The sequence below is a fragment of the Equus quagga genome, chromosome 17, assembly GCF_021613505.1.
Source record: "Equus quagga isolate Etosha38 chromosome 17, UCLA_HA_Equagga_1.0, whole genome shotgun sequence".
In the NCBI taxonomy this organism is placed as follows: Eukaryota; Metazoa; Chordata; class Mammalia; order Perissodactyla; family Equidae; genus Equus; species Equus quagga.
The window spans coordinates 51,226,607-51,242,189 of NC_060283.1; the positions used below are offsets into that span (position 1 = coordinate 51,226,607).

At 57.5% G+C, this 15,583-nt stretch overlaps 3 protein-coding genes across 5 annotated transcripts in view; 1 reads left to right on the forward strand and 2 right to left on the reverse strand.

Annotated features, from left to right (window-relative positions):
• The first annotated feature begins 58 nt into the window (after positions 1-58).
• Positions 59-5,113, forward strand: AAMP (angio associated migratory cell protein). 2 transcript variants are annotated; one of them, XM_046644565.1, is made up of 11 exons: positions 59-243; positions 705-863; positions 1,593-1,712; positions 2,222-2,361; positions 2,606-2,750; positions 3,050-3,133; positions 3,249-3,364; positions 3,523-3,626; positions 3,780-3,870; positions 4,073-4,227; positions 4,650-5,113. In XM_046644565.1, the coding sequence occupies exons 1-11, from the start codon at positions 123-125 to the stop codon at positions 4,723-4,725; spliced, it is 1,311 nt and encodes a 436-aa protein (XP_046500521.1). In that variant the 5' UTR covers positions 59-122; the 3' UTR covers positions 4,726-5,113. The 2 variants fall into 2 exon arrangements, with proteins under 2 accessions (XP_046500521.1, XP_046500522.1); XM_046644566.1 differs by having other exon boundaries at positions 708-863.
• Positions 5,114-5,248: 135 nt separating this feature from the next.
• GPBAR1 (G protein-coupled bile acid receptor 1) lies at positions 5,249-13,103 on the reverse strand. 2 transcript variants are annotated; one of them, XM_046643681.1, is made up of 3 exons: positions 12,201-13,103; positions 8,170-8,302; positions 5,249-6,530 (listed from the first exon to the last, which is right to left on the reverse strand). In XM_046643681.1, exon 3 carries the CDS (start codon positions 6,483-6,485, stop codon positions 5,493-5,495), a length of 993 nt encoding a protein of 330 aa, XP_046499637.1. In that variant the 5' UTR covers positions 6,486-6,530; positions 8,170-8,302; positions 12,201-13,103; the 3' UTR covers positions 5,249-5,492. The 2 variants fall into 2 exon arrangements, with proteins under 2 accessions (XP_046499637.1, XP_046499636.1); XM_046643680.1 differs by lacking the exon at positions 12,201-13,103 and having other exon boundaries at positions 8,170-8,527.
• A 112-nt stretch (positions 13,104-13,215) lies between these two features.
• ARPC2 (actin related protein 2/3 complex subunit 2) overlaps positions 13,216-15,583 on the reverse strand; it is a 30,792-nt gene continuing 28,424 nt past the window's right edge. The window contains exon 11 of the mRNA XM_046643683.1: positions 13,216-13,677. Within this exon, the coding sequence (XP_046499639.1) occupies positions 13,653-13,677 (25 nt within the window). The 3' untranslated portion in view covers positions 13,216-13,652. The remainder of the gene's footprint in view (positions 13,678-15,583) is intronic.

Consider the following 15,583-nt stretch of genomic DNA (forward strand, 5'->3'; position numbering starts at 1 on the left):
GTCGCTCTTCCTGCCTACACCCACTTCCTCCCGGGAGGAGGGGCTCGAGTTCCGCGTCGTCGCACAGAGCTGACTCTGGGAGGCGTTTGGGCCCAGAGAAGTGGATCGGCCGCTTGCGCCGCATGGAGTCCGAATCGGAAAGCGGGGCCGCTGCGGACACCCCCCCACTGGAGACCCTAAGCTTCCATGGTGATGAAGAGATTATCGAGGTGGTGGAACTGGATTCTGGTCCGCCGGACCCGGGTGAGAACTGGCGCTCTTCAGGCCACGGGACAGGAGGCGCTCACCCCTGGCCTCTGACCCCTGCTCCTCTCCCCTCCCCCCCACCCCACCGGTCATGCCTACCGACCTCCTTTGCCCTTCCTCTCTCCCCCGACCTCCATACTCAGTTCTCAGGCCTGGCCGGGGTGGGGGTTCCCCCGACGCCTCCTCTGGCCCTTCCCCTCACACACCCCCTTCCCGTCATCCCTTCGGTCCTCCCTTCCCACCCGGTCTCTGGCCAACCCCAGGTGCTCAGACCTCTCCTGTCCTCCGTCCCACACGCCCCCTCCTCCCTGCCGCCTCTCGCCCCCCTTCACCCCATCGGTCTGACCCACCTTACTCTCTTGCCACATGACCCACCCCAGCCTCTGGCCTCCCCACCCTTCTCCCCAGCCCGCTTACTTCCCGCCCGCCAGCCCCATCTTTTCACTCTCTCCCCAAAGCAGATGATCTGGCCCAGGAGATGGAAGATGTAGACTTTGAGGAAGAGGAAGAAGAGGAAGAGGGCAACGAGGAGGGCTGGGTTCTGGAACCCCAGGAAGGGGTGGTCGGCAGCATGGAGGGCCCCGACGATAGCGAGGTCACCTTTGCACTGCACTCAGGTAGGGCACGGGGGAGGCCTGTCAGACACTCCCTCCAGGCGCATCTGAGCAGCAGACATCCACCGTGTGCAGAGCCTTATGAGGATGTGGAGGCGGGAAGATGCCGGCCCTGCCCTGGGGGAGCTCACAGGGAGGGGCAGTGTGACCCGAGGAGGAGAGCTTGGCTCCTGGAGTCAGTGGAGACAGCCGGGTTCAAATCCTGCCTTGCTCCTTACTGATTTATGGTCTTTATTAACCTCTCTGGGTGTTAGTTTTCTTTTAAAAAGTTGCCTTTGGTAAAAGTTAGTAAAAGTTATTTTTGTATAAATTAGATATCATAGTGTGTTTTTGAGCATGTTTTATATAACCCTTCCAAGATTAGCTCTTAATAAGGAACCAGCAGTGTGATGCTCTCCTCCCTCTCTTGGTACCCAGCCTGGTGGCATCTCATGCTGAGAACTGTAAGCCCTGCACACATACCCTCCTGTTGACTACGGCATCAGTGTTGGGGGTGACAGGAATAGCACCCGAGGAGGTCTCCCTGGAGAAGGACTTGGGGCCAGGCAAGCTTGAGGAGGGATTTCTCCAACAACCTCGTGCTGGAAACTTAGAACTTAAATGCCTCCTTCTTTTCCACAAGGAAGGACACATTGCTTTGGGTGGAAGGGGGCAGGCTTCCTGAAGGTCCTGAAGGCCAGAACGTTGGGTGGGAGCCCCATCCCCTGACTCCTGGACTATCTCTTGGGACAGCATCTGTGTTTTGTGTGAGCCTGGACCCCAAGACCAACACCTTGGCAGTGACAGGGGGTGAAGACGACAAAGCCTTCGTGTGGAGGCTCAGCGATGGGGAGCTGCTCTTTGAGTGTGCAGGTGAGGGGACCCGGGTGAGGTTGTGTCCCTTTTGACGTCTTAGGGGGCTGGCCTGCAGCGGTTGTACGTCCAACAGCCATTTACTGACCCCCGTTTTGCCAGTTCTATGCTGGGTCCGCGGACCCCAAAGAATAACATAGTCTGTCGTAGGCACAGGGGAGGGAGGCACTGATTGGCCAGGGGAGTCTGGGAAAGCCCAGGAGGAGGCAACAGTGGCAAAGGAATGTTCGGACAGAGAGGAGACTGGGTTTCAGGCAGCTGTGCGGAGTGGACCGAGGGCTAGGACATCGGCCTGGGCTGTGCATGGTTGAGGGGAGGCCAGCAGTTTCTCCCCAGGAGACCTGGGGATGTTGGTTCCTAGAGTGGCAGTGAGCTTGGTTATCTATTCTGCTGGGACCCGCCTTTCTTTTTTCCCTCTGGGTCCTTTCTGGGGGCCAGATACATGGGTCCTGTGCCCCCAGCACTAGGTCCCTTGATGTTCTCTTCTCTCTGCCTGCTGTTCCTTGCAGGCCATAAAGACTCTGTGACTTGTGCTGGTTTCAGCCACGACTCTACCCTAGTGGCCACAGGGGACATGAGTGGTCTTTTGAAAGTGTGGCAGGTGGACACCAAGGAGGAGGTCTGGTCCTTTGAAGCGGGAGATCTGGAGGTGAGATCGGCAGAGTGGGATCAGCTCTGTGGGGCCTTGGGTGGGGGTGAGAGCTTGGGGTCCCCGTTGACCAGACCGGACCAGCGCTGAGCCAGTGTACTCCCAAGGTGCAGCGAGACTGTCTACCTGTTACCTGGAGTGTCCCACTGACTCAGAAGCAGGAGAGCCCGGTGGGGCCCTGGGGGCAGGCTCCTAGGTGGGACGGGCTGACGGCCTTCCCCGCTGACCTTTCCTCTCTGCTCAGTGGATGGAGTGGCACCCTCGGGCACCTGTCCTACTGGCAGGCACTGCTGACGGCAACACCTGGATGTGGAAGGTCCCGAATGGTGACTGCAAGACCTTCCAGGGCCCCAACTGCCCCGCCACCTGTGGCCGAGTCCTCCCTGATGGTGAGAGCCGCTCCCCTGAGTGGCCCTTCCCAACTGCAGCGTCCTGCGTTACCCACCTCCCTCGGCTCCTGCCCGTGGCACAGCCGGCAGACGCACGCCTACTCCCCAGAGCACAGGCCTTATAGGCCCTGGAGCAGACAGCTCCCTCTTTCCCACCCTGAACTGGCTCTCCTCCGCTGTTCCCTGGAGCAGTGTCTCTTCCCTCGTTTTGTCTCCCCACCCCCTCCCCCTTTTCCCTTGCTGGGTGTCTGAGCGTGCCGTCCGTCCTTCTCTCTTCATCCGTGCCTCTGGCCCTTTAGGGAAGAGGGCTGTGGTTGGCTACGAGGACGGCACCGTCAGGATTTGGGACCTGAAGCAGGGAAGCCCTATCCACGTACTAAAAGGTATCAGAGGTGGAGGAAGGGTCGACCTGGGCCTCTGTGGGGAAGGGGCTGAGACCTCGGGCAGGACTTGGAGGGCACAGGATGAAGTCTGACTTATCCCCCTGCTCCATCCTAGGGACTGAGGGTCACCAGGGCCCTCTGACCTGTGTCGCCACCAACCAGGATGGCAGCCTGATCCTAACTGGCTCTGTGGACTGCCAGGCCAAGCTGGTCAGTACCACCACCGGCAAGGTGAGTGGGACCCGGAGCCTGGCTGTGGAGCCGTCCACTTTCTGCGTCTTCTCCCCATCCTTTCTTATCCTTCACTCGACCTTCTCGCCCCACCGCCTTTCTTCTGTATTAGAGGACCGTTTCCAGGCCCTTCTCTGATCCTCTCCCCTGGCTCATAGGTGGTGGGCGTTTTCAGACCCGAAACTGTGGCCTCCCAGCCCAATCTGGGAGAAGGGGAGGAGAGCGAGTCCAACTCAGTGGAGTCCTTGGGCTTCTGCAGTGTGTGAGTGTGAGCCAGGGCTCGGCCTGGAGCTGAGAGGGACTGGGGGTGACGGGGGCTTGGGGGAGGTGGCCTGGGCCGCAGGACCAGGACGGAGGGAAAGGCACATGAGTCCAGGTCTCTCCTGGAGCCTTCGTGGTGCTCTCTTCTGCCCAGGATGCCTTTGGCAGCTGTCGGCTACCTAGATGGGACCTTGGCCATCTACGACCTGTCTACGCAGACCCTCAGGCACCAGTGTCAGCACCAGGTATAGGCAGCCTGGAGCCGTGGCCATGGCCGTGGGGAAGCCCAGGCTGTTGGGAGTATCTGCTCCAGACCTGGCTCCTCCTTGGTCCTTCCCTATGGCCCCTCCTCCCTCACCCCCCCCACCCCCCCACCACCCCGAGTGGGGAGCAGAGGCCTCAGCTCTGCAGCCCTGACCCCCGCCCGCCTCTGTCGCCCCGGTGCAGTCGGGCATCGTGCAGCTGCTGTGGGAGGCGGGCACCGCCGTGGTGTACACCTGCAGCCTGGACGGCATCGTGCGCCTCTGGGACGCTCGGACTGGCCGTCTGCTCACTGACTACCGGGGCCACATGGCCGAGATCCTGGACTTCGCCCTTAGCAAGTAAGTGAATTGGGCAAGGGCTGGGTCTGTGTGTATTTGGAAGGTGGGAATAGCCCGTGGTGGGGCGCAGGGTCTTTGGGGTATGGGAAGGGATTCCTAAAGGAAGCAGGAATCATGTGAGCAGGAACGCTGGGAAGCCTGAGGGAGTTGTCACTTCTGGTTGGCAGTGGCCGACTTGGCGTGTCACGTCTCCGTCCCAGGGCCTCAGGGCTTCCCCCATGTGTGGCCCTCCTCCTCTGATCCCCTTGCTGGTTGCTGGCTTCAGGTGTGTTCACCTGACGTGGGCATGTCAGCCAGCGCCAGGCACTTAGGGGTCAGAATTGACGAGGTGCTGGAGGAGGCATCCGAGGGCCCCTACGGGGTGGGCTTGGGCCTGGGCCCCAGGTCTCCAAGTCCCTGCGACCTGTGCTGTCTGTCCGCAGAGACGCCTCCCTGGTGGTGACCACGTCAGGAGACCACAAAGCAAAAGTGTTTTGTGTCCAGAGACCTGACCGCTAATGGCTGCAGCCTCTGCTTTGTGTCCAGTGTTGAGGGGTGGAGGGAGCCCCCCAGCAGAGGCGGGAGGGCACCAGGGGAGAGGAGGGGGTCCTCGGACTACTTTCCAACCCCTGCAAACTGACTTGTCCCCTCCGTCCCTTTCTTCTCCTAAGAGACCCAGCCCTGGGGCCCCCACCCCTCGCCCAGCCCTGGCGGACCCTTCGGAGGGAGGTCAGCTCTCCTCTTTGACTTCCCTTTGCTGGTGTGAGCCGTGGGGGGTGTCTTTGTATGTGGGGAGTAGGTCTCTGAGGTGCCCGTTCTTTCCCTTCCCGAGTCTCTGGGGGTGGAAAGGAGGAAGAGATACTAGTTACAGATTTTAAAAATGTAAATAAAATATACTTCCCAGAGACAGCGCCTGTGTGGAGTTTGTGTTGGCGGGACAGGAGGAACCGTGGGGGGCGAGTCAGGCTGAGGCCCCCCCCCCGCCATCTGCTGGCTTTCGGGATAGCTCACCCTCTCTCTTGTGGGGTAGTTGGTCCTCACCTCCAATCTCTTGCCTGTCTGCAGTTGGAATTTTCCTGAAACATGGCTCTTTTGGGTTCTTTCCACAGCTGTTCCACCTGCCTCTGCCTTTCTGAGTTACGGAAAGAGACAGCCCTTCCTCTGTCAGAGGAGCTTTATTCGGCCAGGGTGGGGTCAGGTAGGGGTAGGACCTCTGATCCAGAGGCCTGGACAGGCTTGGTGGCCAAGATGGATGGAGGCTTCCAGGAGTGAGCAGAGACCCTCGGCTAGTTCAGGTTAGGTTCCACGCTGCTTTGGCTGCTGGTGTGGTAGGCAGTGGCGGGGCCAGGACTGTCCCCGGACACTCTTCCCTGCAGGGCCCGCAGCCACCTTCGGGCGGCTGCCCTCCAGGGGGCCGTGTAGCGCTGGTCCCCCAGCCCCATGGCCACAGGCACGGCTGCCGCACTGGCGCTGCCCAGTGAGATGAGGGACAGCAGAGTTCCAGCCCCCAGTGGTGGGCGGTGCTCAAAGGCCAGGACTGAGAGGAGCTGGGTGGCCACGTAGGGGCCCCAGCACAGCCCGAAGAGCAGTGTGGCTCCGGCCTGCGCCCTCGCCTGCCTCCAGGTCAGGGCCCGGGCCAGGGCTGAGGGTGCTCCGCGACACACTGCCCGCTCCAGCCGGCGGATGTCCTGCAGCTGGTGGTGGGCCGTGAGCAACACGCGGGCGGAGAGCAGGACCACTGCCCCCACGGCGGGCAGTAGGAGCCCGTAGACTTCGAGGTAGAGGTAGGGGGCTGGGAAGACAGCCTGGGAGCTGCAGTTGGCCCCAGGGGCCCAGTGGTTCCACCCCAGAGCTGGCAGGCTGGCAACGAGCAGAGGGCTGGCCCAGGTGAGGAGCAGGGCTAGCCGAGGGCTCCCGCGGGGCCGGAGAGGCCGCAGCACCGCCATGTAGCGCTCCCCGTGCACCAGCAGGAGGTTGGCGAGCAGGGAGAGGAAGGAGAAGTTGGGAGCCAAGTAGAGGAATAGGCAGGACCAGTAGCCGCGGCGGCTCTGGCTCCACAGGCCTGGCAGTGTGGGCAGCGCCAGCCCCGTGAGCAGCCCGGCCAGCAGCAGGCTCAGGAAGAAGCAGCCAGCTGGCGGGCTGCGCAGGCGGCGGTCCTTGGCGATGCCCAGGGCCAGGAGCAGGTTGGCAGCAACGATGAGACTTGCCAGGGCCAGGAAGAGCCCCAGGGCCCCCACAGGAATGGGGCTGGGCGCCTCCCTGGTGCCGTTGGGTGTCATCTTGGGCCTGGGGGCAGGGGAAGCCTGGAGCAGCAGCCGGCATGCCTGGAGGGAGGGTGGGACAGTCAGGGTCAGGGCGGGGCTGTGGCCACATGTTCATCCAGAGGTTGCAGACCGATGGACTGTGGGCCATAGCCTCTTTGCTAGTACACATTTTTTTCAATTCTTTGCCAATTAAAATTTACATACAATTCGTATTTTTGGCTTCTCAAAAAATCAGGTCCGGCAACATGTCCTATATGGCAGCAAACAGCTGGGGGCTGAGTGGTGGCTGCCTTCAGATGGGTCCCCACAGTCCCCACCAGGCCACTTGGCCCATCTCTGTTCTCTGCCTGGCTCCTCTGGGCAGCTGTGTTTCTGCCTCTGTTTACACCTAAAGTGGGACCTGCCCAGCCCCAGAGCATTTGTCCATCTCTGCCTCCACCTGGCAAGGCCTCTAAATTAGCCAGGAGGAAGGAGATGGGGTCCGGCTGGTGCGCAGTGGTCTTCCTCCAGCCAGCCAGCCAATAATGGAGAGCCTCCTTCGGGCTGGAGTGGGGCCGGGGGCTGGAAGTTGGGGCTAAGATGAAGGAGAGGGGTCCCTGTCTTCAGATGCTCGTGGTGTGCTTGGCGCCAGAGCATTCAGAGATGGTAGGTTGGTAGGAAGTGGGGGTGGGGCAGGAGTGAGGTGGGGGCAGGGCTTGCTGGGCACTCACGTCAGTGACGAGGCCAGGGCGATGGGTGGCAGCAAGCGGGGTGCCCTGTCCCCTGCACCCCCTCCCCCATCCGCCCTTGAGGCCGGTTCCAGCTCAGTGAGCAGCCTCCGGGTAGGACTTCCAGCCCATAAACTTGACTCATCCGCACCACACTAGCAACAGGCCTTCCTGGGAACCAGCAGAGAGAGACGAGTGGGGCGGGGGGAGGAGGGCTTGGCAGTGAATGTGGAGATGCCAGCGGCAAGGAGGACCCCCACACACAGCCCAGGGGTGGAAGTTGAGCCCAGAGGAGAGGGAAGAGGCTGGGCAGGGCCTGGCCTGTCTGTGGCTCTGATCTGTCCCTGTCCTTTCCTTCCCTTGGCTCCCTGTACTCAGTCCTCCAGCACCCTGGCCCCACTGCCGCATCATGGTGACAAGGGAGGGGTCCTGGGCCCAGTGGGAACTCCTGCTTCTGTCAACAGGGGAGCAGCTGCTGTTGCTAGGATTAAAGTCAATAAGGAAAGGATTCCTGCCTGCCCCCTCCCCCAGGTCAGAGGACCAGGGCCCCATGGCCACCCTGAGCTCAGGAGAGGCTGCTCCTTCCATTCCATTCCCCACAGGCTCCCAAGCCGGGCCCCCACCACTGCACCCTTCCCCCTCTCCTCAGCTCGTTTCCTCTTCCTCCCTCTCCCCCAGGCCCTCCACTCAGGACATTTCTCTCTCCGGAAGCCTTCCAGTTTCTGTTCCCCCTCGTCCCTGCACCATCAGCTTTATTAAACCCATGAGACCTCAGGGTCTGTCACTTCAAACCCAGCCTCCCCTGCAGCGAGTCCCGCACCCACCTCCACCAGAGCAGCAAGAAAGGCAGGGTTGGGCCCAGGTGACCGCATTCTGCACACCCTGAGGCTCTGGTGGCTCAGGCTGGGTGCAGTGGCCTCTTCAGGATGATCTGGGGCTTTGGTCCCCAGGTGTGGCTAGGGGCTAGGGAGTGGTGGGGGGTAGCCACTCACATGGCTGTTCGAGCCAGGTCTTGCTGCCCAGCCTGGGCGCTTCCTCTGAGTTTCAGGGAGTTGCTGCAGCCAGCCCTGCAGGGCTTCTGAAGACGTCCGGTGTCCTGGCCGGTGAGAGCACGGTGCCTCCACTCTGCGGGGACAGCAGGGACCAGGGCTCTCAGCTACCCAGGCTCTGCCCCGCCTGGGTTCTCGGAGGGGTGGAGCTGAGGTGGGCTGGGCTTTGCCCTGGCCCCGCCTCTGGGGGGGTGGGACCTGGCACAGGCTGAACTGCAGCAACTGGGAGGCCTTCCTCTCCCTCCTCCAGTGCCCCCTCCCTATCCTGCTCTACAGTGTCGCCCCTCTCCAGCCACCTGTCATAGCCTGCCACCTAGGTGTTGGATCCTCAGCCTCAGGTCAGCCAGCTGAAGCCCTCTGGCCTGCTCCTGCCTAGCTGATCTGAGAAATGCATTCCAGTTAATGGATAATAACGATGTTGTCTACTCCTCCCCACCCCCCACCTCACTTACACATTTACATTTTATGAGCCTTAAACCTCTGGAGTGGCCAGCCGGCAGACAGCATGGCCAGCTCAGCTCCATAATTCAGCCGGTCTGCAGTAGAGCAGTGTGTGTGTGACAGTGGTGGCCGGGGTCGGGGGTGGGGGGTGGTGCTGGAGCCTGCCGATCTTCACAGCCCCCATCCCATCGCCTGGTGGGCCTTTCAGCTTATAAAGCCAGCCTTGCCTTCCAGAATCTGGGCTCATTCTACACTTTTCTCAACTACTGTGAATCAGGTTCTGGCTCTGGAGGTGCGACATTGGGCAAGCCACCTCTGGACCTCAATTTTCCCATCATAAAATGGGAACGAGGAAAAGCACTTCTGAGGGTGGTCGCGGGGAATACGGTTGCATAACGTGTAACTGCATGTACCCCAGTTCCTGACCGCTGATGGGGGAGGGTGTCAACAAACAGCTCCCGTCTCACTCCATGATGACTGAGAGGAGGAGCCAGGGTGGAATCAGAAAGTAAAATGGGGCTCATATTGTGCTCACCTATTGTGAGATTAAATGAGATACCGGGTGATGAAGACTTAGATCAGCACTTGGCACATAAACACTCGGGACAGTGAGAGGAAGGGCAAGTTCAAGGCTGGGGATCCCGCCAGGTGTGGTGCCCCAAATTCCATCTTGTATCAAGTGTGGCTTTGGGGTGAGGGAGAGAAGCCAGTTACACTTCCTTGAGGCCTGAAATGGGAGGGAACAGGCTAACGACTACAGCAAGAAAGCTGGAAGTAAGACATTAGGGAGAACTTCCTCGCTGCAGAGCACAAAGATGGAGCAAGGGGACTTCTGCACTTTCTGGGGGAGACCTGGGCCTGAAGGGCTGGAGGCCTGAGGGGTCTGGCTCGGCCAACCCTGCACAGCAGTCAGGATTCCCGGAGGGGCAGGACTTCTGTTGGGACAAAAAGTGGGAAGAGGAAAGCATCCAGTCACAAAGCCATCCTCCAGGGAGCTGGTGGGCGGGAGGATGCTGGGCTCCAGTGGACGGCCCTCAGGCCCACGCTGTCTGGTTGGGCAAAAGTCAGAGGCTCTGGGAGAGTTCAGCCGGGCGTCGGGACACAAGTCAGGGGGGCCCCTTGGATATTGGACTGCCAGAAATAAACAGACCTTCTGTTCCCAGCCCTGGCCTACAGGATCCAGGATGTCTGTGTTTCTTCTTCTCGGATCTTTTTAAACACTGTGTGTGGGGTGATGTATGAAGGGGACAAAGGCGGCGGCAGCCAGGAAGCCTGGGTTCTGTCCCGTGCTCAGCCATTTCTTCCTTACTGGAGCATCCAGCTCCTCTCTGCCCTCCCTCAGTCCCTGGGACTGACTCATCCTCAGCCCTCTCCCCTCCGCCCACGGAAGGGCTGGGGGGCAGTTTTCAGATGCTCCATCCAGCAGGTCCTGCAGGCTCCAGAGCCCCCACCCCGTCCCCACTCTCCTCTTCTCAGGTAGAGCCTGCATCACAGTGCCCAAGCCAGACTTGGGCAGGGAATCCTCCTGGGCTTCCTCAGTCCACTCCATTCTCGTTTCTCTCTGCTGAACCTCGGGGTCTGATGCAGAGGCTGGGGGTACCAACTGGATGAGCAGAGGCAGCAGGGCGCTTGGGCTTCTTGGATGCTGGTTGGCCTCCTTGAGCTGCTGTTCAACACTCTTCACTCCTCGTAGGCAAGAGCACATGAGCCCTTGAGAGGTTTTGAAGGGCTCTGGGCACAGTCCTGTGACTGTGACTGGCCAGGATCCTGGCCTCAGGAGCCCTAATTCAGCTATAGGAGCAGAAGCAGCCTTAGTTCTTCCTGTTGGGGCTAAACCACCAGATTCTCCAGGTCTCCCTAGGAGCCACAGAAATTGCAGTGTCTCTAGCAATCCCAGAAGGGGGCAGCACTGCTTGAACTCAAAATAGCCTCTGGAATAGACGCAGGCTTGGGGCAAGGGTCCATCAGGCCTACTTCGAATGAGATTGAAGGGAGCAGAAATGGCAACTGCCGAGTGCGGGCTCCCCATGAGGGCTGATGCAGCTGGCAGCGCTACTTCCTTCTCCTGGTTTCAACTTCCTGCTCTCTGATCCCACCCTCCTACTTCCTGTTAAGTCAAATTTCCTTTTCCGCCAAGCTCCTAGTTGGTTAGCTTGTCCAGGTCCCACTCTATCCAGATACGAGATTCCCAATACCTTCCTCAGGCCCCTGCAGTTTAAAGGCCACCCAAGCAGGGAAAAATACCAACTGTCTTCGGCAGGACCTGGAAAACCCCAAGACAGAATGACCTTAGCTTACACTGGACTTCGCTTCCTCAGCAGGTCTGCCACTTCTGATCCTCTTGAGTATAGGAATGGAACTACGATTTATTAGATGGCATTATCAGTTATAATTACAGGTATTATAAATGCCTACGATGTGATAGGCACTTATCTGTCCTGGTTCCCTGTTAAACGCCCTGTGAGATAGGCGGTGGTATGTTCAAGTAGAGATGAGGCTACCGGGCTCTGATGAAGAAATCTGCTGTCACACAGCTATTAAACGGTGGAACCTGGATTCGAACCCAGATCTGTCTTCAAAGCAGTTTCCCACCTATAGACCTCATATCCAGTCGCCTACACATCCCAGGTGTGGACCTTTGGGCATGTGAGCCGATTAGTGGTCACGGAGACAAGATCACACTTTTTCCCCAGCCCACATCCCCTGAGTGCTCGACCCTCATCTTGAGCCCTCCCTCCTCCCACAATCCTGTGGGCCTTTGCCCACGAAGGGGATGGAAGGAAGGTCTTTGAGAGTAGACCCACTCCAACACCAAGTGTGTTCTGGAAACAGGTGAAGGCAAAGGAACGAGTCTGGAGAGGGTTTTCTCCAGCATGGACTTTTTATGCTGACAAATAGTCTTGGAAGTAAGATACTGCCTTAGCATCTACTGCTCTAATATTTAATGTCTCTCTGTTTTTCTAACTCCATATTTTCTAAGCAACCTTGGTGTTGCCATTCTATAGCACTTCTCAGAAATCTGACCCCCACTACTGGCGAAAGAGCGCAGTGAATTCCAAGTTACTCAGGAGTCAAGTTCTAAAGTCAGCGAGAAAGCAAACACTGCTTCTAGTCAGCACTACCCTTGCAAACCCCTTAAATACTAGCTCATGGGGTACAGAATATACACGTCACCACCTCTCGATAAATCTAATTTAGCCAGGTTTTCCACCTACCAGAAGTAGGTGACAGGGGCCACGTCCCAGGAAAACGCTGGGCAGACTCAGCTGGGTGAACTCTTTCAACCAGGGGCCACAGGGTCAGCCTCACTCACCAAGGGGACAGCACTCTCCAGAACACGTTTGCTGGGGAGATGGGCACGTAACTGCATCCTGAGCGAAGAGCCCATTCAACTCAAGTAAAATGAAGTCTGGATGCCTGAATGACCTGTGGCTTTCAAACTTCTTGACTGTGACCCATAGTAAAAAGAGACTTTCACACTCCAGTCAAGATGTGCGCATAGAACCAAAACACATTTCAAAATCAGTACTCACCCTTACTAGCTGTGATGCACTCCGACCGATCTAGTCTACACTCTTCAAAAATGCTGGCGATGAAGTTACACGTGATTAAAATGCGCAGAAATACACAACACACACACACAGACGAGTGCACATGAAACTGGCGACATCTGAGCAAGGCCAAGACTGTGTGGACGTCGATTTCCTGGTTGTGACACCGTACTACAGCTATGGCAGATTTTCACCCTGGGGGAAAGTGGGTGAAGAGTATACAGGATCTGTATTATTTCTCACAACTGTATGTGAATCTACAATGATCTCAAAATAATTTAGGAAATAAAAAGTGCTATTTGTGATGGAGATTTCACAATTCAGTAATGGGTCTCAAACCTGTCTGAAGCACACTGCCCTAGACGGAGACAAATTAAAAGCGGAAGCAGGTAGAAAGCATTAGGACGGTCCTAAGTCCGTTTCAGTGACCCTGCAATCCTCCTGATAAGTCTTCACCAAGCAAACTTTCTGGACCAATTTTATTTTAGGGCCCAGTGTCCTGCTCGGGCACAGCACGCTGTGCTAGGCTCTGTGCTGTTTGCTAGGTGAGACTCTCCCAAAGTGAGCTGCGGGGAGTGCCAGTCTTCTGAGCTGTTGTGTGAGAAAGAGTTAGTCTGTATTAGATCCACGCCTAATACTCATCAATGTCCTGCAGAACCACACACGCCATGGAACACATCTGGGGAAACACTATACATTATTCATGATAAAAGAACAAGACAGAAAACACTTCAATGTGCCTGTCACCATCCTGGGAGCTCCCTGGCCACAGCGAGAGACTTCATAAGTGAGCTTTACAGTTGGCATGTTCAAGCTCACTCAGAAATACCAACCAAGAGCTCAATAGTGAGCCATTCTCTCCTCTGAGGGGAGGCTGGGGGCTCCTGACCCAGAGGGTTTCCGGCTCCAGTCTGCAGGTTCAAGGGCAGTGCAGGTCTACCCTCCTCTGTCCTCTCTCTTTTGGACTCACAGGCCAGAAACCCAGCAAATTCTTATGTAAGATAGAAAGATTTTCTTTATTAATAACCCCAACCGTATTCTTTAGATACAGGAGTTTTAAACTCAAATACTTGGGAAAAAAACAAGTTAAGATTGCATTATCCTGCAACTCATTACCAGTAACATATTGCAAAGCGAAACAGCTTGGAAAGGAGGGTGGAAGGGAAGGGGGGTGAGGGAGGGAAGATAAAGAAAAGGAAGTGAGTTGATCAAGTGGAATTCTTCTTTTTCTTTTTTTAATTCTTGGGAACTATGAAGTCCTTGCAAGCACAGCTCGTTTCTGCAGATTATTTTCCAAACGTGTACAAAATGGAACCAAAACGGAGAATCCCTCAAGAACCTGAAGAGGTGCAACGTTAAAAGCTACGATTATCCAGTAGCAAGTGTTCCAGCCTTCAGTTGCCAGCCGAAGCTTCCTCTTCCTGTTCCCAAGAGTTAGCGGGATGCAAACGTCTTCCCCCTTCAAAAGCAGAGAGTAAGTGTGAAGGCTAGCTCCTGGCTCACCGTGCGTTCCAGCCCACACTTCTGCACCAGGGAGGGGACCCCAAGGAAGACAGCCGACACGAGGTGGAGAGGCACCTGAGGCAGAGGTACGTGGGAACTCCAGGCACGGGCGAAGACCCAGTTTTCACAGAACGGTGCCATCGGCTCCCTCTTCCTACTGAAGACTTTGGGTAATAACCATGCTAAGCCAGGGGCACACAAAATGCACCAAGTCAGATGGGGGAATCACGTGCCCACCATCTCTGGATGGCCCAGATCTACTAGCATTCCAGACAGCTCAACCCTCTTCCCAGCAGAGCGTTCAGGCTCCTCCTGCACAGCTTCTATCTTTTTGGGCTGACAGAGAGCAGTTGCTTAAACTTTTCACCCTGCGGCAGGATGTTCAAAGAAGCCTCTTTCAAAACTTCCAAGGTTAGGGGCTCTTCCTCTTGCCATGGGGCAACCCCACTCTGGGTTAGGGAACACCTGCCTGACTTCAGGCCCTGAATTGTGGGTCCTGTTCCACCCGGAAGGGCCGGCTTTGGGAACAGACGGGTTCCCAGAAGCAGAGGGCATTTGGTAAAGCAGGCTGGAGGCTAGAACTGAGAACTATGGGAAACCGAGGCAAAAATATGGGGGCTAAGTTTTTCCTGCCCAGAATGGCTCACCTACTGCAAAATGAAACCCCATTTTATTACCCTTCCCCACAAATAAAAAGCTGGTTGGGGCTGGCCCCGTGGCCGAGTGGTTAAGTTCGCGCGCTCCACTGCAGGCGGCCCAGTGTTTCGTTGGTTGGAATCCTGGGCGTGGACATGGCACTGCTCATCAAACCACGCTGAGGCAGCGTCCCACATGCCACAACTACAAGGACCCACAACGAAGAATATACAACCATGTACCGGGGGGGCTTTGGGGAGAAAAAGGAAAAATAAAATCTTAAAAAAAAAAAAAAACAACCTGATGAGTGTTCAATCCTGGCTGAGCTGCGGGTGCTGCCTCTGAGGGTCAGCTTCTGATGCAGGGCCACCTCACAGCAGGTGTACTGCCCTTCTCACGCTGCCCCGTGTGGGGGCCTGCTTATCCCGCCCCGCCATGCCAGCCACTCCCCTCGCCCTGACAGCACGCTCTGGCTTCAGGGTGGATGCGGCTGTTTGCCTCTCCTCCTTTCTGAGGCCCACCTCTGCCGAAAAGTGATCGCGGGGCAGAAAAAGACAGAACTGTTCTTTGCAAGTCCCAGGAAGGAGGGAGAAGGGGAGCCTGTCAACTCCAGGCCGGAGGTGAGGCGTGGAGGGGCAGCGAGGCACGGGGGCCAGGGCACATCCCTGCCTCTCCTCTGCAGTAGGTTTGCCGTTCTAGGCTGGGCCATGAACGTGTGGAGTAGAAGGAATGATGCTGCCGTTCTGTCGCCATGGCGTCTGGACACGTCTCTCAGCAGAGGGGCCAGTTCTGTCTGAATCCCACTCCGCAGGCTCTGGGCGGCAGGCAGAACTCCTCCAGAGAAAGGCCTCGGTGCCAACCTCTGAATGAGAGCGGGTCGTCTCTACAGCCTGTGCCTAAGGAAGTCTGACTTCAGCTGCTCTGCTCTCAGGTTTCTGAGATCGAAAACCCTCTGTTCAGGAACAAAGAGCCAGGCACCTCTCTCGTCCTGTCACACGGCAGCAGAAACACACTTGGTGGAAGAGGCCTCAGATGCCAGGGGAGGGAGCCTGAAGCCCTGTGCACACCACACCCACCAAAGGTCACCCCCAAGAGTACTGGGTGTTGGCAAAAAACTGGCTGTGAGCCGAGCGGGGAGGCCAAGCTCATCTCCAGGCTTCAATGCAACGGGCATGACAGACAGCAGACAAACACTCCACCCTCTCTGGAGTCAGGATGGCCCTGCT

Excerpts from the sequence above, each read along its gene's own strand:
- AAMP (XM_046644565.1), top strand. The coding sequence starts at position 123 with ATGGAGTCCGAATCGGAAAGCGGGGCCGCTGCGGACACCCCCCCACTG. Across the intron at positions 3,627-3,779 it reads TCCTTGGGCTTCTGCAGTGT|GATGCCTTTGGCAGCTGTCG; the intron begins GTGAGTGTGAGC and ends TCTTCTGCCCAG. Across the intron at positions 3,871-4,072 it reads GGCACCAGTGTCAGCACCAG|TCGGGCATCGTGCAGCTGCT; the intron begins GTATAGGCAGCC and ends GCCCCGGTGCAG.
- GPBAR1 (XM_046643681.1), bottom strand. The coding sequence starts at position 6,485 with ATGACACCCAACGGCACCAGGGAGGCGCCCAGCCCCATTCCTGTGGGG.